General features: G+C 50.3%; 10 protein-coding genes across 10 annotated transcripts; 5 read left to right on the plus strand and 5 right to left on the minus strand.

The window, feature by feature from the left end:
• Window positions 1-258: 258 nt before the first annotated feature.
• Window positions 259-3,183, minus strand: N7457_009488 (non-specific serine/threonine protein kinase; the record flags this gene model as incomplete). Its single annotated transcript, XM_057180531.1, has 5 exons — window positions 259-2,567; window positions 2,632-2,779; window positions 2,828-2,945; window positions 3,009-3,037; window positions 3,133-3,183. The coding sequence occupies 5 exons, from the start codon at window positions 3,181-3,183 to the stop codon at window positions 259-261; spliced, it is 2,655 nt and encodes an 884-aa protein (XP_057028917.1).
• Window positions 3,184-3,916: 733 nt separating this feature from the next.
• cdc43 (protein geranylgeranyltransferase type I subunit CDC43) lies at window positions 3,917-5,350 on the minus strand (the record flags this gene model as incomplete). The annotated part of the gene is made up of 5 exons (XM_057180532.1): window positions 3,917-4,050; window positions 4,099-4,207; window positions 4,257-4,594; window positions 4,647-4,692; window positions 4,754-5,350. The coding sequence occupies 5 exons, from the start codon at window positions 5,348-5,350 to the stop codon at window positions 3,917-3,919; spliced, it is 1,224 nt and encodes a 407-aa protein (XP_057028918.1).
• Window positions 5,351-5,621: 271 nt separating this feature from the next.
• On the plus strand, window positions 5,622-6,417 carry N7457_009490 (uncharacterized protein; the record flags this gene model as incomplete). Its single annotated transcript, XM_057180533.1, has 3 exons — window positions 5,622-5,759; window positions 5,853-6,275; window positions 6,346-6,417. The coding sequence occupies 3 exons, from the start codon at window positions 5,622-5,624 to the stop codon at window positions 6,415-6,417; spliced, it is 633 nt and encodes a 210-aa protein (XP_057028919.1).
• A 258-nt stretch (window positions 6,418-6,675) lies between these two features.
• Window positions 6,676-7,438, minus strand: N7457_009491 (CFEM domain-containing protein; the record flags this gene model as incomplete). The annotated part of the gene is made up of 3 exons (XM_057180534.1): window positions 6,676-7,028; window positions 7,148-7,277; window positions 7,355-7,438. The coding sequence occupies 3 exons, from the start codon at window positions 7,436-7,438 to the stop codon at window positions 6,676-6,678; spliced, it is 567 nt and encodes a 188-aa protein (XP_057028920.1).
• Window positions 7,439-7,916: 478 nt separating this feature from the next.
• Window positions 7,917-8,543, minus strand: N7457_009492 (nuclear transcription factor Y subunit beta; the record flags this gene model as incomplete). The annotated part of the gene is made up of 1 exon (XM_057180535.1): window positions 7,917-8,543. One exon carries the CDS (start codon window positions 8,541-8,543, stop codon window positions 7,917-7,919), a length of 627 nt encoding a protein of 208 aa, XP_057028921.1.
• A 1,420-nt stretch (window positions 8,544-9,963) lies between these two features.
• N7457_009493 (putative MFS transporter) lies at window positions 9,964-12,029 on the plus strand (the record flags this gene model as incomplete). The annotated part of the gene is made up of 6 exons (XM_057180536.1): window positions 9,964-10,212; window positions 10,293-10,682; window positions 10,742-11,206; window positions 11,255-11,663; window positions 11,721-11,888; window positions 11,959-12,029. The coding sequence occupies 6 exons, from the start codon at window positions 9,964-9,966 to the stop codon at window positions 12,027-12,029; spliced, it is 1,752 nt and encodes a 583-aa protein (XP_057028922.1).
• Window positions 12,030-13,029: 1,000 nt separating this feature from the next.
• Window positions 13,030-13,485, plus strand: N7457_009494 (Eisosome protein 1; the record flags this gene model as incomplete). Its single annotated transcript, XM_057180537.1, has 1 exon — window positions 13,030-13,485. One exon carries the CDS (start codon window positions 13,030-13,032, stop codon window positions 13,483-13,485), a length of 456 nt encoding a protein of 151 aa, XP_057028923.1.
• Window positions 13,486-14,716: 1,231 nt separating this feature from the next.
• On the plus strand, window positions 14,717-17,482 carry N7457_009495 (uncharacterized protein; the record flags this gene model as incomplete). Its single annotated transcript, XM_057180538.1, has 4 exons — window positions 14,717-14,768; window positions 14,825-14,908; window positions 14,969-16,396; window positions 16,449-17,482. The coding sequence occupies 4 exons, from the start codon at window positions 14,717-14,719 to the stop codon at window positions 17,480-17,482; spliced, it is 2,598 nt and encodes an 865-aa protein (XP_057028924.1).
• Window positions 17,483-17,730: 248 nt separating this feature from the next.
• Window positions 17,731-18,745, minus strand: N7457_009496 (alpha/beta hydrolase; the record flags this gene model as incomplete). The annotated part of the gene is made up of 2 exons (XM_057180539.1): window positions 17,731-18,561; window positions 18,626-18,745. 2 exons carry the CDS (start codon window positions 18,743-18,745, stop codon window positions 17,731-17,733), a joined length of 951 nt encoding a protein of 316 aa, XP_057028925.1.
• Window positions 18,746-20,061: 1,316 nt separating this feature from the next.
• N7457_009497 (Cytochrome P450 E-class group I) lies at window positions 20,062-21,767 on the plus strand (the record flags this gene model as incomplete). Its single annotated transcript, XM_057180540.1, has 4 exons — window positions 20,062-20,445; window positions 20,496-21,016; window positions 21,073-21,361; window positions 21,450-21,767. 4 exons carry the CDS (start codon window positions 20,062-20,064, stop codon window positions 21,765-21,767), a joined length of 1,512 nt encoding a protein of 503 aa, XP_057028926.1.
• Between the last annotated feature and the right edge of the window lie 1,477 nt (window positions 21,768-23,244).

Consider the following 23,244-nt stretch of genomic DNA (forward strand, 5'->3'; position numbering starts at 1 on the left):
GCTGCATGGAGAAAGGAAATGCGTGACGACAAAAGAGCGCAAGAGGCATAGATCCAAAAATGAACCCAAAGCCCGAAGAGACAAGTCAAGGAAAAGCAAAGGAGATGACACGCTGTGTAATTGGGGGTATAAAAAGATCTATCATCTAATCAAACATAGGAATCAGGGATCGTGGGATGAACAAGAAAGAAAAGCAACGCCCGATTTTGATATAAAAACAATGGGTATTGCAGGAAAGCTGTTGGGTTAATGGGGGAATTATTCAGCTGGAACGATTTTAACTGTGGGCTCGGTGGGCGAGGGTAAAGAGGACAAACGAGGAGGTCGAGAAGGGCTGGTCTCAAGACTGGGAACAGAAGTTAAAGGTATCTTGCCGCCCAAGGGAGAGCCAGTCTCCAATTCGAGTGAGACTCTGGGCGTCTCATTTGCTCGGTGGTCATCGGGGATGACAATATCACCTGGTGTGCCGGGGTCGTCAAACTCATCGACCTCTTCGATTTCTTCCTCGATCCCCTCGTCGTATTCCTCTTCTTCGATGATTTGGCTCTTGCGTGCACCAGGTCGCCCAGTCATGATACCGGGACCATTGGGTGTCACTGGGTGACCGGGAAGCGGGGAGTTGCCTATCCCACCAGACAGCATTAAATTAGTGGTATGAATCATAGGACCCTTGAAAAGAGTTCTCTTTCGTCTTGCAAACACCAGGCTTGACGAGGGTGAATAGAGTAACGGTGCCGGTGCCGCTTCGTTAAACGACGAGGGCATTGAACCAGGGTGCTCGCTTATCTCGCGAGGCGCTCCACCTGGCCCTCTTATCAACCGAATATTGCTAGGGAAACGGGTAGAGCTCCCTGGGGTAGTAGGCAGGACTTTAATAGATGAATGAGGAGATTTAGAAGCTCTGCAGGTGGGCGTAGATATAGTGTCTATACTGTTGGACGAAACTGAGGAAGCCTTGGAGTGAGCCCGAGTGTGGTGAATGCTGCGGATGGATGAGACTGAGGAGGACGTAGATTTGCGTCCTCGTAGTCCGGCTGATGAACGGCGATAGGATCCTCGTGGTGTGATAGGCGAGGGTGAGAGGGAGTTCCGATGACTGTTGTGACCGGTGTTGAGTGGCCGGGGTTGGCGAGGGTAGGAGTGTCGGTTTTGTCGGTATGAGGCACTGCTGGGAGCGAGGCTGCTCGCGTTGGAAACTCGTTTGACCTGAGTGGGTGTTACAACATCCTCCGCTGCGGTTGCGCTTGCCGGAGAGGACGAGAGTGAAGATTTCTTTCCTGCTTCCTGACTCTTTCCCGGGCTCAGCTTCTCGGAAAGAAACTTGCGCGAGCTCGTCGTTTTGGCATGAGGAGACCGCGCTCTCTTCGCAGACTCTACAAACCAGTGCTTCAGGGACGCCAGCTGGCTGAGTATCGGATACTGGTGGCGACGACTAGTGCGCCGCCGGAAAATACTTTGATGCTGTGTCAATTCTGGCTGTGATGCGCTGACATGCAGCACACTGGGCTGCGAGCGCCGTCTGTCTTTTGGCGGGGGAATTGGTCGGTGTCGGGTTGAGTCGTGAGACCGTATAGAGCCTTTGTCGAGGGACAGTGGCGGGGTGGTGACATCAACTGGGAACATGGGAAGTGGTTCAGGGAGCGCAGGGAGCTCTGGCACTGCCAACTGGGATGGCAAGCTTCTCCTGTCCCGTCTTCCACGATCCTGCAAGCCCAAGCTTGGTTGACCTTCTTCATCTACCTCCATCAGAGCCGAGGATCGCTTTTCTAAACGACTGCTTGCAGCGCTCAAACGACGAAGATTCTTTGCCTCTGCATCCCGTTCGCGACGCTTGCGCTCTCTTTTTCGTTCCTTCCGTTGCTCCTTTTCAATTAGCAACGCCCACCAACCAGCCAGTGGGTCGCACCGCTGAGCCAAGACATTTTCGATAACCTCGTCAATATTGACACCAGCACTTTTCATTCGCTGCAAAGTAGTCTTCTCCAATGGTGTAGTAAATGGCGATGGCCTTGGGATTTTCAAGATGGCAAGCTGTTCAGGAGCATGTTCTGCGAGGAAAGGATGAGCCAAAATCTCATCCAGACTAGGTCGAATCAACGGTCGTTTGGACAATAATATATTGATCAAAGATTTGGCATCTTCCGTGAACTTGTCGTTGAAGGTCGGTTCGTCCGACAGAATCCGCTTTTTGGTGACCTGGTCGTCGTCATCATCGTATGGCAGCTCGCCCGCCAAAAGCGCGTAGAGAATAATCCCCAGGCTCCACACATCCACTTTTTCGCCCGCATATTTCTCTCCTTTGAGCATTTCGGGCGCACTATAGCATATCGTGCCACAGAATGTCTGAAGGTAACTAGCTTTGCCTTCATATTCGCGCGTAAATCCAAAATCGCATAACTTGACGTTTTCTTGCTTGTCGAGCAATATGTTCTCCAGTTTCAAATCGCGATGAACACAGGATTTACTGTGGACGTAGGCGACCGCTCCCACTAGTTGTGTAAATATCCGCTTCACTTTCTCCACCGGTAGTGGGCCATGTCGAAGGAGGTAATTGTAGAGTTCATCGCCTAATCCAGACCCTTGTCAGTATGCTTCCCAGATGTCTAGTGTCGTGCGCCAAACACGACGTACCGGGACAATATTCCAACACAAGCCAGACCAGACTCTCAGTCACCACCACTTCGTATAGCCGCGCGATATGGGGATGGAGGAATTGGCGATGGTGGTGGATTTCGCGCACGAGATTGGTGTCTTCCTTGCTGGACGACTTGAGCACGACCTATCGACTGGTCAGTATCGCCTCCGGCGGGATGTTCTTCACACCTACCTTAGAACCATTGGTGAGCTTGTGCGACGCGAGATAGACCTTGCCGAATGAACCCTTTCCAATGAGTCTCCCAAGGGTGTAATTCCCTACACTCCGGAGATCCTTGGAGGAGAACTCCCTGCGAAGAAGGATCAGGTCAGCGCAACGAATCACGTAGACCGGCAAGATAGAGGCAGCTTACTCAAGTAGTTCATTGTAGGAGTTGGCAAGCTATAACCGAGGATTCCGAGTTAGCCATATGCTCAGGGTGTCCGCGCAAGGCCCCAAGGGAGAGAGAGAGCTCCTTGTGTCGCATGATGACGCACCTTCTCCTTCTGTTTCTGGCTTTGAACCCCCGCTCTCGTTCGGGGCGGCATGTGTTATGAGCACCAGGGTTCGCGGGGAAGTCTCTGCGCGTCAAGCGTTTGGGTCGAGTGAGAATGGTGTACGGGGGTGCCATTCAACGGGACACGAGGCGGAGAAACGGTAGCGGGAGTGGGGACTGAGGGGATCGAAGAGATTCTAGAAAGGGGTAACAGAGTCTCGGAGACAAGAAGGTGATTCAAGAGGAAAGTCGCATCTAGGAATACAAGAGCCCTGGCAAGTTTCCAAAGACGTCAACGGGAACGTGGACCGTGTGGAGAACTCTCGGGACTCGAATCTCCTTTTTCTGCTTCTACTATTATTATCTCGACTCCAACATTACGGAATAATATACTATTGATTACCTGTTCATGGATATTAAGAATGGATCTTATGACTTTCTTGTTTATGCCTGTGTACACGGGATCTTAGCCCCTGGACGGTGGAAATTGGACGGTCCACTTCCTTTTCCCGCCATCTCTCACATCGTTTCGAGGGCATTTTGGTCTACCTGGAGCGCTGGAAAAAAAAAGGTGATCGGCAGAGAGCTACGTTGTCGGCATGAGCAGATGTGCTGGTTACTGCCTAAGAGCCAACCTCACTGATCCCTTACTTGTGTACTCTCGCACAAGTACACCGACGCCTAATCTAGGCGGCTGCAGCTATTGGCTGATTCGGGCGGACATGGGCCAATCGAAAGAATGTCTGAATAACATCGTCATATTAAACGCACGGGCTTGATATACTTCATTGCCACCAAGGCAGTGATTCAAGGTGTCGGACTGTGCGTTGACTAGAACCCATCGTGGGATCGACCCGGTTGAGTCCCGCCTCGCCCTGGAAAGCTAAGGATACCATGCCAAAGTATGAGTGGAGCAGATCTGGAAATTCGGTTAGCAGCGTCTTAGATTGGTTTACGATGGTCCTACCAGGAGGATCCCCGGGCCCCTTTCCAAATCCACCGACAAGATGTTGGGTCTTCTCCAGCAAGTAGTGGCGATTGCGAACCTCATCGACCACAGAATAATGATCCAGCATCTGAAAATTCCGTTAAACGACAGTTCCTACTAACAAGGGAATCACTTACCATCAAGGTCGCTCCATTCCAAAACGAGTAACATGTGTCGGCGTATTTATTGCACCGGCCATTGAACCCGGCGCATGGTACCGTGCTGGGCTCAACCGGTTGCACGTTAGGCAACCCTCGGACTCGGTCACCAAGAGAACCCGTCTCTGGTGCCTCGGGCTGTTCATAATCTTCATCCTCCGCGGGTTCCTCGAGTTGGGCGGTCTGTCTCGAAGCCAGCCATGTAATCAGAGCCTCGAACTGCTTGGAGCCTGCCGAGAGTAACGGCAATGATTCCATATTATTAGAAGCTCGGCGCAAGAAGTCCAGAGAACTGATCGCGCAATATGTATGTCCACCTATCAATTGTTAGGAGATTCAAGTAGCATAGCACAGGGGAAAAGTACGAACTATGCGATTCACAGAAAGGAGATTCGGCCATGCCACCGTCGTATGTCTGTTCCGTCGGGATGCGTTAGTATCTCTCTTGCGAGCATGATCCCAAAAGAGCCTCCTACCTGGCACGCCTCAATAAAGGAAACCAGACCTAGCACATCAATATCCGCTACACCCTCAAGCCCAGTCTCATTCCGGCCGCGCAGGATATACCGTATGCCCGCAGCACAACAGCAGTATCGCAGATCACGAGCTCCTCCTACCTTCCCCTCAGGGCCAACAAGTTCACCAAAGCTTCCATCTGCGCGCTGGACTGTAGGGAGCCATTCAAGACATTCCCGTCGTTTAACACGCGACAGATCATCCCCGAGGATCAGCAAGTTCACCAGCGCGAAGAACGTCGCGGGGACATTGGCCGGGTCCCAAGCTTCATTATCCTTGTTCCTCTTTTCTGACCCAAAGTCTGTTCCTGGGAAGCCGCGGAAGCCGCCCGAAGGCACCTGGCAGTGGTAAAGCCAGTCGATGTACCCTTTTCTTTCTTCGGGGGTGGTTTTGCTCTGCAGAACGCCGAGCACATCCAGTCCTGAGAGGGTCAGGTAGGCGAGGAGCATGCGATTGGAATCATTGGAAGTGTAGGCAGACGGCAGGAATGTCTTCAGGCATCGGAGATAGTATTTGACATGGCGCTCGGTGGTGAAGGTTGGGTCCGGGTCGGTCATTGTAGCGGATGGTCAGTAGATTTACTAGATATGACAGCAAATGGAGATAAACGTTCGGTTTCCGTAGTTTGGACAAGCTAATCAGCATGCATCAAGTAAATCAGGTCCAATCACCGCCGTGTTGACTTGGTGGGGGGAATCTCGACCGGAGCTGCTGTTTCCCCACATGTCGCCAAAAAAGAAAACACTCGGACCAACCCAGTTATTTCCGTCGGCCACTTTCTGCAACTTCCACCTGTCCACACCCTTGTGCCATTGCGACTTGCCCAACATGGTTCTAATCTCCTCCAAGACCCTGATCCAGGCGCACGCCGTGCTCCTGGTCGTGGTCGCCGGCTACCTGGTCAAGAACCCGGAAATGATCACTGACTCCGATCTGGTCTTTATGATGGGAGAAGCCTTGAAGATCGTACGTCACTATCAACCTCTGAGCTAAAGATCCAATCCCAGCAGATTGGCATCGGATCTTTCCGAAGAGTGACCACTAACATCCTCGATACAGGACTTCCCATCCCTGTCAAGCCCGCAACAATCCCCCTTCACCTACTGTGCCATCCTCCTCTTCGCTGAGGCCGTCGTCGACCTCGTCCTACTGTCCAACATTCCATTCCACGAAGCTCTTGACGATGCTTTGCCCTATATCCGACCCTTGCGAAATGGCAACCTCCCTGCGGAGGATCTCCAGGTCCTCGAGAGCCTGCCCGAGTATATAACCAAGTCGTTGACTGTTTACTGGAACGTTTGGATCGGCATTGCTGGGTGTCGCTTTGTCGTGTATGCCGGTATTGCATTTTTCATCTACCAAACCAGAGGTACACACATGGCCTCGTCTTATACTAGCGCTGCTGCTCTTGGAGGCCTGGATCGCCTCAAGAACCGTGTGGTTTTCAGCTTCTGTTTCTTCGAGATGATGTTCTGGTTCTGGGTAAGTGGCCTCTATCTGAATCGAATAGGCTCGATCTCGGTCTATGCTCTCCATGCTAATACAATTACAGAACTTCGCTACCCTTCGCGAGGAGCGCCAGGAACGCCTGACCAAGTTGCTGGAAGATACCCGCAACCTCTGAGCACTCTAACTTCCCCATATTGCTTTCTACCAGTGTATTATTGATATGAAATATTGCGGTTTGCTATTGAAAGATTATTGCATTCACTGAACACCGTGTACCTACTCAATTAGAATTCTTATGGATGCAATGAGATACATATGCGTCATAATCCCGAGACTCGGTTTCCGTGTTCCATTCATTCCATCATCACGAAGACATCTCAACGGCACAGTTATGCTGAACTCGTCTCCTTTCAAATCCAGGAAGATTAGTCTTCTAGATCAGAATGGCCAACGCCGCCGCAGCACCAGCAGCAGCCACAAGCGACGAGTCCTTGTGGGTCAGCGCAGCCATGGCAGTGCTAGTCGCCGCAGCAGAAGAGGAAGCGGAGGCGCTGGTTGAGGTGGTAGTGGTGGAAGCATGTGTGCCAGTCACAGTGGTCGATTCGCTCGTCTTCGTGGCAGCAGTAACCGAAGCCTCAGTACCAGTCTTGGTTCCAGTCGCAGTCGGGCTGGAGCTAGTGCCAGAGCTAGAGTGTGAGCTCGAACTGCTGCTAGAGCAAACTACCTCGCTGGGTAGATTGGTCACACCACCACGGGCACAGATTGACTTGGCGACCTTGATGGTTGCTACAGAGAAGATGACAGGTCAGCTCATATTGTACATTGTACTATATATGGAGTACTCCGCATCGACTGCGCAGTTTGCACACTCGGCTGGAGATAGAGCAAGGTGAGGGGTCACATACTCTCCTGGTCCGCCTTGGAGCACTTCTCAGCGACGCAGCAGGTGACATCGCTCAGGAAGGACTTGGCTTCGCAAATACACTTGAAATCAATTCCGCAGCTCTCGGGGATTGCACCTGTAGCACATTCTTTCTATGCATCAGGTCAGGTTAGCAGGCGGTGCATTTGGCGCATTCCCATAATACTATGCTAGAAGTAGGTAAACATACCGAGCAGTCAGGCAGATCGCCCAGGCCTTGAGCAGCAGCGGTGGTCAGCAGAGCTGCCAAAGCGACAGACACGGCGAACTTCATGATTGCAGTGAGGCTGTTGGATGAAGTGAGTTGACAGGGGAAAGGAGAAGTCAGACGTTTGTTTGTCAGGTCTACGGGTCTCAAGTCCAGGCCGTGGTAATAGGGACACCAGTACTGTGTACCTGTAGAGATGGCAAAAATACGGGCTTTCCCCGCAAATTCCCAGGTTTCTGCACAAAACAGGCAGGTGGAGGTGTTTTGTTATTTTTTTTGAAATATTAAATACGGGGGATATAAATCTTAAAACTCCAAGCTATTGTACATAAGGGGTATTTAGCCGCTGATTGTCCCGCTTTATCTCTCCGGCTTTCTATACCAAGTAGCCGAGACAACGGTGCGGATGGACAATAAAGAAATCAAAAATGCCTCCCCTCACGCTCTCCCGTTGGAGCTATATCGTCGGTTGATACTCATCACGTCGGGGCATATCGAGATTGCCTAGAGTCTCTCGACCAGTCGAACTCCGTCATATCATACACTAATATGATTCGCCAGTCGCACCGTTGTGAGGTTGGTTGGCTATAGGTGGATAGCCATAGGCAGAAGGATCTTGAGACTGGTCCAGACCGGGATTCATCATAGGGTTTGCGCTTTCAGCTTCAGAGAAGCCCGTGGGACGAACAAGTCCAGGCACACCGGACCCACCAACAGGGCCTCCAGCGCCATATCCAGCACTTGGAGGTCTTTGGTTCTCGCCACGAGCAGACTGGGTCTCACGGTACTTGGATAAGTAGATCTTGAGGGCTTCCGCATAGTTCTCGAACCCAAGCGATGTCATGGCGAAAAGGATGTCCTCGCCATTGACGGTCTTGCGCTTCTCCTGCTGGCATTTCTCCGAGGCTTCACTTGTGATAAATGAGATGAACTCGCTCACACATTCCTGCATGCATTCCTTCGCTTCTTTCGCGATCTTCGCATTGTCAGGCAGTGCCAATTTCATGATTCGAGCCACATTGGCAATTGGAAGCCATCGGTCCTGCTCCTTCACTTCGAACTCGCCTTGGTGTCCCTGCGTATCGTGATGGTCTTTGTCTATGTGCTCTTGGTCCTCTCCCGATTGCATCTCCGGGTCCAATTCGGGTTCTTTTGGAGGAGTGTTCGACATGACTATAGCTGGTTGGAATATAGGCAGCGAGCTCTTGCTTTGGGGGTCAATGCTTTGTGTTTGTCGCGTGCGCGCTTCCTAGTGGCCTTGAGTGAGGGCGGGTTTGTCAACGGTACGTGATATAGCAGGATATAGCGCTTCCGCAACGAAGGGTTCAATTCCAATATAGATTGCAATCACGTAACAACGGCTGCTTTGACAATAACGCGCCTTACACTCGAAATGTAGCCCTTGAGACCTGGAGTGAATGTGATGTGACAGCCACGGTCACATGATACGTCACATGACGCATTACAGCCACGTGACCTATAGTATCTGTGTACTCCGTACGGAGTATGTCTTTGTATTGTAAGAGCGAAGGTCTGAAGTTTGCGTTTCAAACCGCTCTGGTATTGGGAATGTGGCTGCCGTTTCTGGAGGGATCACGAGGATGTACTCCGTACATTAAAGGCGTCTGAAATGGTCTGGAGGTACCTAAGAACATGCGATGTGGAAGGCTTGGGTAACAGTATTTCCGAGGATTCTCTTCAAGCTGTGGCATTGACTAGGGTATTTTCTACGAACTATACTCCCTACATGTCGACCTCTGATGATCTTTCCTCCTTACTTGATCTGCAAGCTGCTCCTGCACTCCATACGTATGCTATAGCTATCTGTCGGGTTGTACGGATAGGCTATGTAATATCCTCACCGCGGGCAATCTGGAAGATCATGAAGCTGCAAGCCCCCGGTCAGCACTAGCTCGCTCCACAGTGGGCCAGTCTCCCGAACTGCGAATGGGGTTGGGCCTCATGTGTTGAGAACCCCCTTCACTTAGACTCAAGTCAGTCTGGCCTGGAGGATGCAGAAGACCGTTCAACGCTCAAGCCCCAATGCGATGTCGAGGCCTAAGCGCCCAGAAACCGGCCAAGTACTCATTTGGGCAATGGGCTCAACTTCCCCGCGTTCGATCCAGAGTGACATGGGTTCTGAATCTGGAAAAGAATAGAAGTTAGCTGAAATCTAGAAAGTCCTGTATGTAAATACCTTGTACGGAGAGTAAAACCGGGATGGGGACAAGAGAGAGGGCAATATGTCTCATAGTTCTAAATCACATCAAAGTCACTGGCAACACTGCATGCTGCAGGTTACGCGCACCTTCGGGCCTCGTACATACGGAGCGGCTTATCTTTTTCTTCTTTTTTCTGGTGTTCAATATTCAGTCTCAATCCTCAGTGGAAGTGGAGAAGAAAAGCCCCATCTACATCTCTGTCTATGCACCTCTATTGGCCCTGGGAACATCGAAGCTTTGCTAGGGTTTCTTTGGGAGGGTCGTGGCTTCCAGAGTCTGCTATGAGCTCTGATACCCCTCCCGACGGTTTGGCATTTTCGCTTTCAACCTCTGCATCTGCAAGTACCTCATTGCTAGCTTGCTGCAACTATGGGTCTTGGAGTACTGGACGATAGAAAGCTGGCGCATGTTCCAGGTAAGGATGCCGTGCAGTCTTGTTCTGACTACCGAATCCAAGATGGCTCATCGCAAATTCACTCAGGCACCTCCGATATCTACGAACAAAGCAGGAATGCAGGCGAACAGAGCCCTGGCACTTCAGGCCTCAAATGCGACTGGTCTGGCAAACAGCCAATCATCCTCGTTCCCCAACCGAGCGATGACCCAAATGACCCATTAGTATGTCCCCGAAAGCATCAAACCCCCAATACCTATCTCTACAAACAAAAGACAGGAGCTGATGAAATGGGTACTGTCAGAATTGGCCATTATGGCGACGCGATCTGATCCTCGCCATCCTCTCGTTTGTGACCGTCCTTTGCACAACCTTGAGTTCCATCTTGGCTGCAAATACAGTCACAATTGCCGACTATGAGGAGATCACGTTCACGGCCGCTGCACTGTTGACAGGATATCACCTATGCGGTGTTGGTGTAGCGGGGATTTTGATCGTGCCAACGGCTCGAGTCTGGGGTAAACGTCATCTGTTCCTGATCGGGCATGTCTTGATGATTGTTAGCTGTGCTTGGGCTGGCGCCAGCGGGAAGAATACAAATAGTCTGCTCTGGGCACGGATCTTTCAAGGAGTTGCATTGGCGCCTTTCGAGGCTTTGGTTAATGCCTGTGTTGGGGATCTTTATTTCGTCCATGTAAGATGAGTCCGCTCTTGCCAGCTTATGAGGTGATAATGCTGATGAACGTAATATAGGAACGTGGAAAGAGAATGGCAGTGTCAAATGTGGCACTCTTTGGGGCGGCCTTCTTAACCCCTGTCGTGGTTGGCAAGATCACCAAGTCCATGGGATGGCAGTGGTCTTTCTACTTTTTGGCAATCTTCCTTGGTGCTTCGCTGCCGCTGATGTTCTTCTTCGTGCCTGAAACTGCTTTCCGGCGTGCTGATTACTTGAACACGGACTTCAAGTGCAGTGGTGGCCATGAGGGGTCTTCCGAGTCTCATGCGTCACTGGGCGAGGTTGCCGATGATACAAAGCAGCTAAGACCAGACTCAAATGGGTTAAATGGAACTTCGAAAATCGAGACCGTGACAACAGTTCCTCAAAAAGACTCGTTCACCAAATCACTCAGACTCTTCAACGGACGAAAGACAGATGAAAACTTCTTCAAGCTACTTCTTCGTCCTTTCCCGTTGTTTTTCCACCCGGGCATTCTTTGGGTAAATCAGCCTCTTCTTATCCAATCTCAGACGCTAATTCGAATCTAGGCGTGCCTGATCCAAGGCGTTGTCATCGGCTGGTCTGTCTTTGTCGGGGTTGTTCTGGCGATTGTGTTCCTCGGACCTCCAATGTGGTTCGAAGAAGACAAGACCGGATACCTTTACACAGGTCCCTTTATTGGTTCCATGATCGGCCTTGTTCTCTCTGGTCTGTTATCTGACTCGATAAATAAGCTGATGATCAGGCTTAACCACGGCAAATACGAGCCAGAGTTCCGTATTCTGTTGGTTATCTTCCTGCTCATTTTCTCTGGCATCGGGCTATACGGGTTCGGATGGACCGCGAATAATGTAATGCGATATGACTGGCTACTCCCGGACGTCTTTTTCGCACTCTTGATCGTTGGAATGGTCATGGGGGCAGTTGCCGCATCGCTTTACATCGTTGATGCCCATCGTACGTGATGCACTAGACCTTTCAAGGTTGTATAGAAATGATTACTAACTTTACCAGGTGAGATTGCCATTGAGGCATTTACCTGCATGTTGATTTTCAAGAACATGTTCAGCTTCGTGCTGACTTTCTTCGCCTACAATTGGTTTGCCCACGGCGGTATTAAGCATACCATGATCGTCATTGGTAGCATCCAAGTTGGCATCTGCTTGTTGAGTGTGCCTATGTGTAAGTGTGCTAGCCATGACCGCATTAATCTATGTTATTTTCATCAGACTGACTGCTCTTCACGTTGTAGATATCTTTGGGAAATGGAACCGGTCGTTCTTTGCACGGCATGATATCCTCGAGATGCTTCATCTCCGGTAAAGTGCTGGCAATGTCGACTTTTCTGAGCTGTTCAAGGGACCTCAGGACGAATATGTATGATTTTACACATGAGGTTTAGAGCGAGCATCTATTACGAGGGGATCTTTGCATCTTTACATATTTCTTAATACTTTACCAAAGAATATCGCAGATTCCCCATTCAATATAACCTTGGAACAAGTGGAAGATTTGACACATTGTTGTGTTTGTGTGATATGGTGAGATGACATTGCCAAAAGAAATCGTGCTTCTATCCATACCGATATCTGTCTGGTCAACTAGCGGTAACAATATCACCCTCAATAAATCAGTTCTATGGTTTCTTGAAAGGACATCTGCTCCTTTTCATTTACCGTCATTTGTTTTGTTTTCTCCCATTCCTCCTTGCTCTGCTATATCATTTGTTGCTGATATAGAGTTCCTTTGTCGCCATGACATACCTCGCTTTTCTAGAAGATAAAGTAGCGGTACAGCAGCAACTGGGATGAACCCTGTATTTCCTCCATTTTCGACACTGTCAATTCTTACAGTCGAACGTCAAATGCCTGTTTCGAGACCAAGATTCCGCCATGATCCTAAACCTGAGGCATCTCTAGCTCATCCAGGGACGGCCATTGTGATTGGATCTGTTGGAGTCTACTATACGATATACACCTACATCTAAGCCTCCCTATCGGGCCTGTTTAGGAATATATCAGGAACATGTCGATATCTTTTGCAGAAGAGTTCGAAGAATGGCTTGATTCAGATATTACTAATATCCTATGGATACACGCCACACCCCGGGGGAGGCTGGACGGTCTATTATAACCGGATTCCTTCAATTGCACTGGGACTGTTTGGAGAAACATATTCGCTGCCCGATTTTCAGCAGCCAGCTCAACAACTATCAGAGGACCGCGAGAGCGTGGCGACTTGCAAACGGAAATGAAAGGGCAGCATTGCATCAGATCTATATGAAGAAGGCAGCACCATTTTTTTACTGGCATCAAATCCAGCCATGGCAGTCGCAATCTGCGCGAGAAAGCCAAATGAAGTTGCCTGTGCCACGGGCGATGGGATCGAGATCTGCGACATGCAAAGCAAGCTTCAACGCCCAGCTATGGGGTCTTCCTTTCGCAAGAGCATTGCCCACCTTGCCCTAGCTCAGGGTGGCTACATCGCGTACGATCATTTCGGTCATCTCTCGGGCAAAAGTCAATTTTCCCTTGATACCGGAAAAGATATCCACGTAAAAGTCTGTTTTCCAATACAACGTCGATCAGTCTCGGTGGGATCCGAAAGACTCCCAACGGAAATTCTGAGCGACGACTGGTATGCAGCTGGACCGATGAGTATCGCAGATGGCAGCATAATTGCCGAGAGGGTAATCGAGCCGACCGATAAATCGGCACAATGGGGCAACCGTCCCGATATTGATCCGAATACGGAGTACCCTTCTGGCTTTCGCTGTTAGCGGAGTTGGCGCACTTTCTTGATGCGCCCTCGGAATCTAGTATGCATAGTGTGCGCTCTCGCAAAACCTTGCTCGTTCCAGTCGTGATACTGATCCAATACCCCTTCTGAGATTGGAGGCTGTGTCGCCAACATATCACTCCAAAATGCACTTCGCCATCATCGCAGAGAATGATGAAAATCAAAGGGTCGTCTAGCTTTTGCTGTTGGGCTCTTCTGGGCTGTATGGGAACCACACAGATTCATCTTCCACTTCATGTTGTGGAATGCTCGGAGCAGCCGGTGGGGATTCTCGCCGATGGCATGTCTTCCCTGCTAGGGCCTTGTGAGTGTGCACAGCGCAGTAAACGTTAGTATCTATTCGCGGGTCAGAAACTATAGTATGAGACAGCTTTTCGTCCCGCGTGACCGGGTCAATAGCGCGGGATTGGCATTGTGCAAGGTGCAGGCAGATGGGAGATTCTTGTGTCTGAGAAAGGGTGGGATGGCGGTGATAAGGAGCAATGTTGGGATCGATTGGTGATCTATGAATAGTATGCCCAGGTGGTGTCTCAGCCCGAAGAATGTGATGTACGGAGTACACACCATGCATCTCCAAACGGGGGGATTCCATGATCTCGAACTCGAGTCTTCCAGGCAGACTATAGACTATGCCCTTCAATGTAACTCGCCCTATACTGTGGGAGTCGATCGCTACCCAAGGCGGTAGTGTTACCGTCATCCTCATTTCACGATATCTTCAGGAGACATCCAAGGTTGAACCATGATCAAGGTGTCAGACGGGCTATTATTTCCAGTCCTTGGTGGCTGGAAGGCAGGCGCACCTAAAAATAGGCTATATCTTTATCTGCCTGCATCTTTAGATCACTTCCTAGATCAGACATCAGCTAGGAAGTAAAGAACGTGGAAGATCAGCATGCGCAATGTAGGTCGTAGATCATCCGAAAATCCTTCGAGTCTCCACGTCACTGTAAAAAAAAAGCAATCAGGGTGGACTCGGCTGGTCAAATGCGGAATCTACCCTCCCCACTTAGTCGAGCTAGGGTGCATAGCTCCAGGAGCTCCAGTTCATCGAAAAGCCAAAAGCTCGCGATGATGCAATGGCTTTCTCAATCGCCGATCTTCCGTTACAGTCGACGTCACGCGAAAGAAGCTTTCCGGACTTCCATTCCATCGACTTCATCTTATAGTTTTGCTTCTGACCTGTTCCCTTCCTCTCATCTGAAGCAAGAATGGCAACTGCGCAGCAATTGCCTGCGGGCCGGACTCGGTTAGCAGATGATGGTAAGGTGATCGCCGTGGTTTCTAGCTCCCCGATCGCTAACCTCACGTGCGACCAGCCGCGACGGCTGCCCTGTATGTTACTCATCCTCAACGTAGGGCGTCGGTGCACACCCCGACCGCAACCAACACCCAATATTTCAGTAAGTACAATTCCCTCGATAAATCACAGAATCCCAGGCTGACTATGTGTTTTGCGACAGATCCACGCTCGGCCGTGACCCCAAACCTCAGCCACGCCTCCGCTGCCTCGGCTCTAGCGCACGCAAATCGCAAACCTGTCGAAGTATGGCGGCCACCGACAAGACTGCCTGCCGCAGAGAAGGCTGCATTTTGCGTAAAGGATTTTTCTCCGCCCCAGCAACCCCAGCCATCCACACAGTACAGTGCACATGGTCTGGGAGCTGCGGTGCTCGCTGTTCGGGAACAGAGGGCGTCGATTAGCCAGGCTTCTGTTTCTAGTGTTCACCGACGAGGTAGCTCTACTGATCGCTACCACCATACTGCTGTTGGCGGCAATCCGCAGGAAAAGGCTCTTCAGGCCGCGACGGGTGCTTACACCCTCTCACGAAAGAGAGCTGACTCGGCACCCAGTGATCCTGGAGTTCCCTCCGGCCCACCACATGCCCGCTTAGCAACTGGTACATCGCGGCCTTCTCGCGTGGAAGAAGAGGATCATCTCGGCCATTTGAACCCTGCCATGGAAGCAAGCCGAATCCAACATATTGCTAACGCTAATGCAAAGCTGTATACTTCATCGCCGCCTGTCCAAAGCGAAATTGAGGCACGAAACTACAAGAATTCGCTGCGCGCTGCAGCGATTTCTATGGCAAATGACATGTATAAAGCCAATGAGACCAAGCGACGCCCCAGTGAAACAGATCCCGCTATCGCCGCTGCCCAAAAAGGTCAAAGTCAACTGGGCTACCGCAAGACGGTTTCAGCCGCAGATGGGTCTGCCGTCCGGCGTGCGATCGCACTGCAAGATGCAGCGCACAAGCGAGCCGCTGAGAAGCTTGCCCGTATGCAAGACGAGAACGCTGATTACCGAGAATACTATGGTACTCCACTTGAGCCGCAACGATCGCGCTTGACCAGCCGCCGCAAGCGAACATCGAGTGATGCGGATGTCTCTCAGATGGATGCAGAGCAGTCGCGCCAGATTCGGAGCCAGATGACCACTCTCAGAACCAAACTGGACCGAGTGGATGTGAAAAGAACGCAGGATCGGGAAATGCTTATGCAGGCTGCCCGTCGCAATGTGAATCAGACTATCCAGGATATGGAAGCGCGAGTTTACGCAGACACCGGCCGCGCTCCACCCTCTTTGCAGAGAGAATGGGATGAAGTTGCCCAGGAGCGAGTGCGACAAGAGGCAGAGACCTTCGAACTAACTACCGCGCAAAGCGGCCGAGTGAACATTGGTGGCCAACAGTTCATGGACATGGCTGACATCGAAGCTGTCGCTCGGGCTCGACTACAACCTGCTCTCGACGAGATCACTGAGGATGCTGAAACACGAAGGGCCCAGGAACTTGAGGCTCGTTTGGATGCGGAGGAAAAACAGAGATATGCTGCTGTGGAGCGTCAGCGTGAAGCTGAGGTGAAGGCTTTGGAAAAACAGGAAAAAGGTTATTTGTCCTGGCTTCCCTCCTTGGAAACATCTTCTGACCAAAAGACTAGGTACAAGCAAGCGTGACAACAAGTCCGAGTCAAAGATCCCAAAATTCTTCCTGTGGAGGAAGAAGGGCAAACGAGCTCGTGTCGAGGAATCTGAGACCGAGGGAGCGCAAGCCGTCTCACCGGTCCCTCAAGAGGCTGTAGAAGAGCAGGCTCCAGCTACGACCTCGGAGACTGATGTATCGAGGGAGAGTATTCCCGAGGTAGCCTCTGTTGAGACAGACACGGCCGATGCCGCAACTCCAGTTGCAATTACTCCAGTTGCAACTGTCCCCTCCGTCCAAGAACCTGAAACTTCAATTGCCACCGTCTCCTCCGCCCCAGAGACTGAAACTCCAGCGCTTGTCGAGGAAGGAGAACCGGAGGCAATTCCCCGTCGGCCGGTACGAAGCCAGACCGACCCCCTCGCGTTCGAGCAGCAAGATGCAGCTGCAACCCCAGGCCCAGCAATCGTGCACTACTTCACGCCGCCAACCACCAGCCCCCGCGCGGATTCTAAGCTTAAGAACTGGTTCCGCGACCGTCTTGTCCGCCGATCAAGCGGTCCTATGGCTGTCTACCCCCACCAACCAGGTCCAGACTTGAATTCCGATAGCGAACCTGCTTTCCAAGGCGGCGCTGCACTCACCGGCCGCGACGAGTCTCGGGGTGCCGCACTGAGGTCGCACCCCCTAGGCATGACCGATACCATCCCGACGCACAACAGGTCTTCGAGCTACTACAACAATGATCTCGATGTGACCAAAATTAATAGCGTGGAATCCTCCCCGGAATTCTCGAAGCCAAATGGCAACGGGAGGAAGAGGGACCGCCTCCGCAAGTCCTTCCTCAAGACTATCTCTGGTAGCTCGGATGAGCCAGCGTCGAATGGTGCCTCCCGCCGTGCATCAGAGATCCCGGCTCAATCTAAGGAATTCGGCGCCGCTGACATCCAGAGTTTGCGGGATAGTGCAATCGAGCAGGGTCTTCCTGTGCCACCTCCCCTTGGCGACGCGATGAGCGCGAAACGAGAGTCGAGATTCTCCGAGGATCTGTGATTCCGATATTGAACACTGATATGTATGTTTATCTAAAATGTTGATCTGATGTATGATTTGATGTTATTTTCTTTGGAAGGATCTTACGGGTGATTTATTGGCGCTATTTGGAACTGGGAATTAGTACCCTCCAGGATGACGGCGGTTTGATATTGGGTGCTCTCTTCGCTATGTAATATCTTTCAAGTGCTTCGTATATAATCGACTAATTGATATCTATTGCTGTCCTCCATTCCTACGATCAAATATCATTGAACATGTCTTTCAAGGTGCGCGACAACACGCTTAAGCGTATCCGCAAAAGCATTGTCTCTCAAACTTCCATCATCCAAGTCAATAACCTCTTTCGCCTCAAACCCATGCCCCTGTCCCTCAGCCCGCTCCAAAGCAACATCCACACCAAGCGTCTCCAAAGTCCCAGCCACCTTCGCACTCAACTCATACCCAACCAACAAATCCGCATCCCCATGCAAAAGCACCATAGGCGGGAACCCAGCCCCCAACCCAAAGCTAGCAGGAAACAGCCCCCGATCCTCCGCCGCAATCGCCCCAACCCCCTCAGCAGCAATCCTCGCCGCCAACCCAGGCTTCCCCACAAGCACATCCGGGAACCGCGCGGCCTGATGCAAAGCCCTAATCCACCCAAACCGCCGATCAACCGCCGGATCGGACGGGAACGCATACCCATCAATCGCCTGATCGCGCGAAGCAGCCTCCACCTCCGCCAGCGCCTGTTCCTCGTCACGAACTACCCCAGGCAGCGGCCGACCTCGGCATGTGTACCGCTCGTCCGCCGGGTCCAACAAACCGTATATGCAGAGCACGGCGAGCGGACGTGGTGTATTCGGACTCGCAGCGGACGCGAGCGCCAGATACCCGCCTGCGCTGGACCCAGCGATGATCACCCGCTTGCTGATATTATCGTGCACCCAGTTGACGGCGTCGACTGCGTCTTGCAGGATTTCATGGCCGGAGGATTCGGGGAGGAGGCGGTAGGAGGCTGTTGCGTATGTCCATCTGCGTTTGCGACAGGCGTTGATGAGCCAGTGAGGAGGGAAGGTGGTTTTTTCTCCGATTACCTGTGATAGAGGGTTAGTTGCGCTGCGCTGAGGGTTACTCGCTTTTGAGGGACTTTGGCCTTACTAGGAATCCTCCATGGAAGTGGAGCAGCACGGGGTTGTTTTCTTGTTTTGGGGTGGGTTCGTGGACGTCTATCTCCAGAGAGAGTCCGTCCACGACTTTGAAGACGTGTGTTACTGCCATGGTGTGTGGGATGCTGCACTGGCAGAGTAATGTCTACTCTGTTCAGTTTCTGTTCATAAAGAAGGGATGAGGGGTGAGGGGTGAGGGGGGGCCGCGGGATTTCCCCACAGCGGATTCATCCTTCCGACTTGACTGCGGAGTACATTAGGGCGTCTTTTGCAACTGGCACTTCTCTCGGATATCACTCTGCTCAGGTTCCTCTCCTGGCTATTCCGATTGAGCAGGTGTTTCAGTCACGTTATTTGAGTTGATGTTCCAAAATCTCATGTCTCTTTTAGCCCTCTGTTCCTCGACTCGCCTTACGTGGTTCACCATCCAATTTCGCTCGCTTCGATGTCTCCTCAACTGACACCAGCGAACGCCTCTATATAAGCCAAAACCATCGAATCCGTTTTCAATCGAAACGCAGACACTTCAATCTCCAAGGGTTTCAGTTCATTTGGTACGATCGAGTAATAGCTCCAAGGCACACAATGCCGATGTTACGAACGCTACGATTCTCCCGCCCTAGACAGGGCATTATTATTTTCTCTCTAGAGATATACAGGTGCAATTTTCAAAGAGGATGACCGGGCGAATGATACTGAATATGGGTAGGGATCCAGAAGGAGGGCTAATAGCCGGCCTAGCCCTCTATTACGGGTGATATCGTAGTATCGGAGGCCAAAGTGAATCCCAATATCTGATTCCAGCACGGTTCTCAAGGTGGAATTGGAATTAGAATATATACAGTTTCTTCAACATTATTCTATAGTCTTAGTTGAAGCCCAAATAGTTCTCTGTTCTACTACAAACATATGAAATGTTATTCTCTTATATTCTGAAGATTTGCTAAGTTAGATATCCATGGATATGAGAAGATTAGCCTTTTAAAGGTGTAGCTTTTACGAGGGATACGGTCAGTAGGCCGCGGGATTTCCCCACACTATCACGGCCTTGACGGGTTCGAGTGTACGTAAGAAGGCAGAATGGTTTTATACTCGCAACTATTTGAGAACGCAAATATCTAGCTCTCGTGAACTATGTTGAAGCTAAAGCCCGGAGACATTGACTCCGGAGACCAATCGGCATGTCCTATACCGGAGAGCATCGAGGTGGGAAATCCCGCGGCTACAAATTTGTGGAGAAACCCCACTGATTTACCTATATGGCAATCATTCAAGGCAATTATTGTATCCTGTTCTCGAATATATACTGCTCGAATGTGAATGTCATATGTAAACTTATCAGAAATCTACCTCCATATTTCTTAGGTTTGGGTTGAAAGACTCCCGACTCCTCTTTCTATATCCGGTCTCAGTCCAACAACACCCAAAATGCTAGAATCTCCACTCCTGGTGGCATTATCCACACTGCCACCGCTAGGAACAATAAGCCTGGCAGTTGGTGTCATGCTTATGGGATATGTATCCTACATGATATACTTCCATCCCCTTTCTCGATACCCCGGTCCCCAAATAGCTTCTCTGACGAATCTTTGGAAGGCTTACTATGTGTACAAGCTTGTTCTGCATGAGAAATTGATCGAATTACACCAGCAGTATGGCCCAGTGGTTCGAGTCGGCCCTAACCATCTTCATTTCTGGGACGGTGAAGCCATTGCTCCAATCTACAAAGGAGGCAGGAAAATGGGGAAGACGGAGTTCTATAATGCCTTCACTGCTTTTAATCCTAATCTATTTGGAGGAAGGGATGAAGACGTAAGAGTCGCATCTTCTTTATAGCAGAGTTCATCTAACAAAGAGCACAGATCCATTCACTTCGTCGACGACAACTAGCCCATGGATTCTCCCAAGTATCAGTCGAGAACTTCGAGCCTCTGATCAATGGACATATTGAAATCCTTGTCAACAAGCTCAAAGGATTCGCGAAATCAGGAGAAATTTTCGATTTCAAGTCCACAATCTCGTACTTCGTACTTGATATTCTAGGCGAAGTAGCCTTTAGTCGACCATTCAACGCCCAAGCCAGAGGAGAGGCAGATGAGCTACACGCGATCAATGATCACCTTCTCTTGTCATGCGTCATTGGCGAACTTCCTCTCCAGAATCTCACAAAGCTTCTAGCACGATATTCACCCATTCGGTGGATGCGAAGACTTGTGAAGAGCAGAAACAATCTCAAAGCAAAGTGTGCCGAGTGTGTCAGAAACAAAATCAACAACGCATCCGGCCGTCGAGATCTACTTCAGAGCCTTGTGACAGCAAAAGATGTTGAGACCGGTGCTGGTCTAACAGAGCAAGAAATGAATTCAGAGGCATTTGCTATGCTGTGAGTACTAAAATACCCCTGAGTTGAACTCTCCTGCGTATACTTACTCGCACCAGCGTGGCGGGTTCTCATTCAACATCTGGGACATTGACACTACTCTTATGGCATCTTGTCCATAATCCGGAGATTTGTGCTGCGGTCGCTGCCGAGATCTCAAGTATTCTTCAACCACTGCAAAATGAGGACATCGCCTATCCCATTCGGGGACTAGAGGCATCTCTACCGTACACCATGGCATGCGTGAGAGAGAATTTCCGCATGAACCCGGTGTTCACCATGCCATTATGGCGATGTGTTGGGTCACCAGGCGGAACGAAAATTGGAGAATTCGACGTCCCATACGGTGTAAGTATAACCCTACCTACTTTTCGAGTCTCACTATTCAGATCAACAATGTCAATGAGCAATATTAACCTCGACGCCTTCCAAATAGACGAGTGTCTGCATCTCAAACTATGTTCTTCATCATAATCCTGAAATCTGGGGTGAAGACCATGCGGTGTTTCGACCTGACCGGTGGTTGGGCAAAGATGAGCCCAACCGGAGTCGTTTCCTGATCCCGTTCAGTATTGGACATCGCATGTGCATTGGTCGGAATCTTGCCATGACCAATATATTGAAGACTGTCACTACCTTGATCAGTCAGTTTGAGTTCCACCCAATCTCTGCGGATGAGCAAGTCTGGGTGCGCAGTTCGGGGATTGGGGAGATGGAGGGATCGTTTGAATGCAGAGTATCGCTGAAACGATGAGGGCTGGCTCATATATGATTTCATATGCCGGGGATATCTAAAGTTAGCAAACAAATATAGAGAAAAAAACGAAGACTCCGTTATAACAAAGTAGTATGTATACTTTACGCAGTTGGCATGATATTGTAATGTTGTATCGGAAGATTACGGTAATATGGATGCATAACCCAAATTCATGGGGGAAGGCCGCGGGATTATGTACGAGCACATGTGCATCCAGTGTATGGCCCGGGTAATAATACTCCGACCATGTGACCATCCATTGATGCCGATTAGGTATCCCACAGCGTTTCTCCACTCACACTACCTACCTACCCCGAAGCATGGAAGATACTGGTTTTGAACACATAAACTACTTAGAATTCTATGGAAATGGATATACAAACTCCATCAAGTGACCGATTGAACTCTATGCGTTTCCAATGTACTGTCTGCTCCCAGACTTTCGGGAAAATCCAACATCTCAAGAGACACACATCAACCCGTATGATTCAAATCCCTCTGAATGCTATTTCCTTTTCAGCCGGAGGCAAGAGCTGAGACTCATTACATCAGATAGCGATAGGAAACCACATCTGTGCGAGTTCTGTGGTTCCGAATTTACACGCAGGTAAAGTCGGGCCGATTTTAAATGCATAGTTCAACCATTTAACGAAACCCAATGTTGACAGTGATGCCCTTCGCCGTCATTGGAAGAACTGCACAGCTCGCGTAGCGTCTGGTAATCAAGTGCCCCAGCGTACGCGATCTGGAAAGCGAAAGCATGCCTGCGATCGTTGCACGGAGCGCAAACGCGCTTGTAACCAAGGCAATCCTTGTGCCGAATGTATTCTGCAAGATTCGGAATGCACGTATTTTCAAAAGAGACAAAGGTATTCCCAAATCCTCGTGGATACAGAGGATCCTCATGGCGACTATGACTTGAATTCCGCCACTGAGACCTCAGAGCCTCAGCAAAACCCGAGTGTCCAAAGGGAACAGTTGAGGAATAAGATTAGTATTGCTGATCGTTGTCGATTCGACTTCCTCTTGAAGTTTACTCGGGCAGCTGGAATTAATCAGGGGTATAATTGCAACCGCCTATTCATGAAAGATGGAGCATATGAACACAGTGTATCTTCGGAAGATGGTGAATCCCACACCGACCCATATACTTCTCTTCTGGAGGAAATCTTGATATGGCCAGATGAGAGTATGGACTCTCTTACAAGGCTCGATATTCCTGCGAGAACAGGCCTCGTGACCGAAGCACTGAGACTTCAGTCCAGTCGCATTTGGGATATGTTTCTTCCATTCTGTGACCAAGAAACAGAAAGCACGGTAACTATGGCGGATGTCATATCATTCTTCTCGCCAGAGAATATCCTGCATTTTGTCAATATATTCTGGGATCGCTGGTATCCCCACTGTCTAATTTTCCACAGAGTGACCTTTGATGTTGAATGCTGTCCGCCTCTTCTTCTTGCAAATATCATAC

Source organism: Penicillium paradoxum, assembly GCF_028828445.1.
Source record: "Penicillium paradoxum strain IBT 22861 chromosome Unknown utg000007l_segment0_segment0, whole genome shotgun sequence".
NCBI classification, from domain to species: domain Eukaryota; kingdom Fungi; phylum Ascomycota; class Eurotiomycetes; order Eurotiales; family Aspergillaceae; genus Penicillium; species Penicillium paradoxum.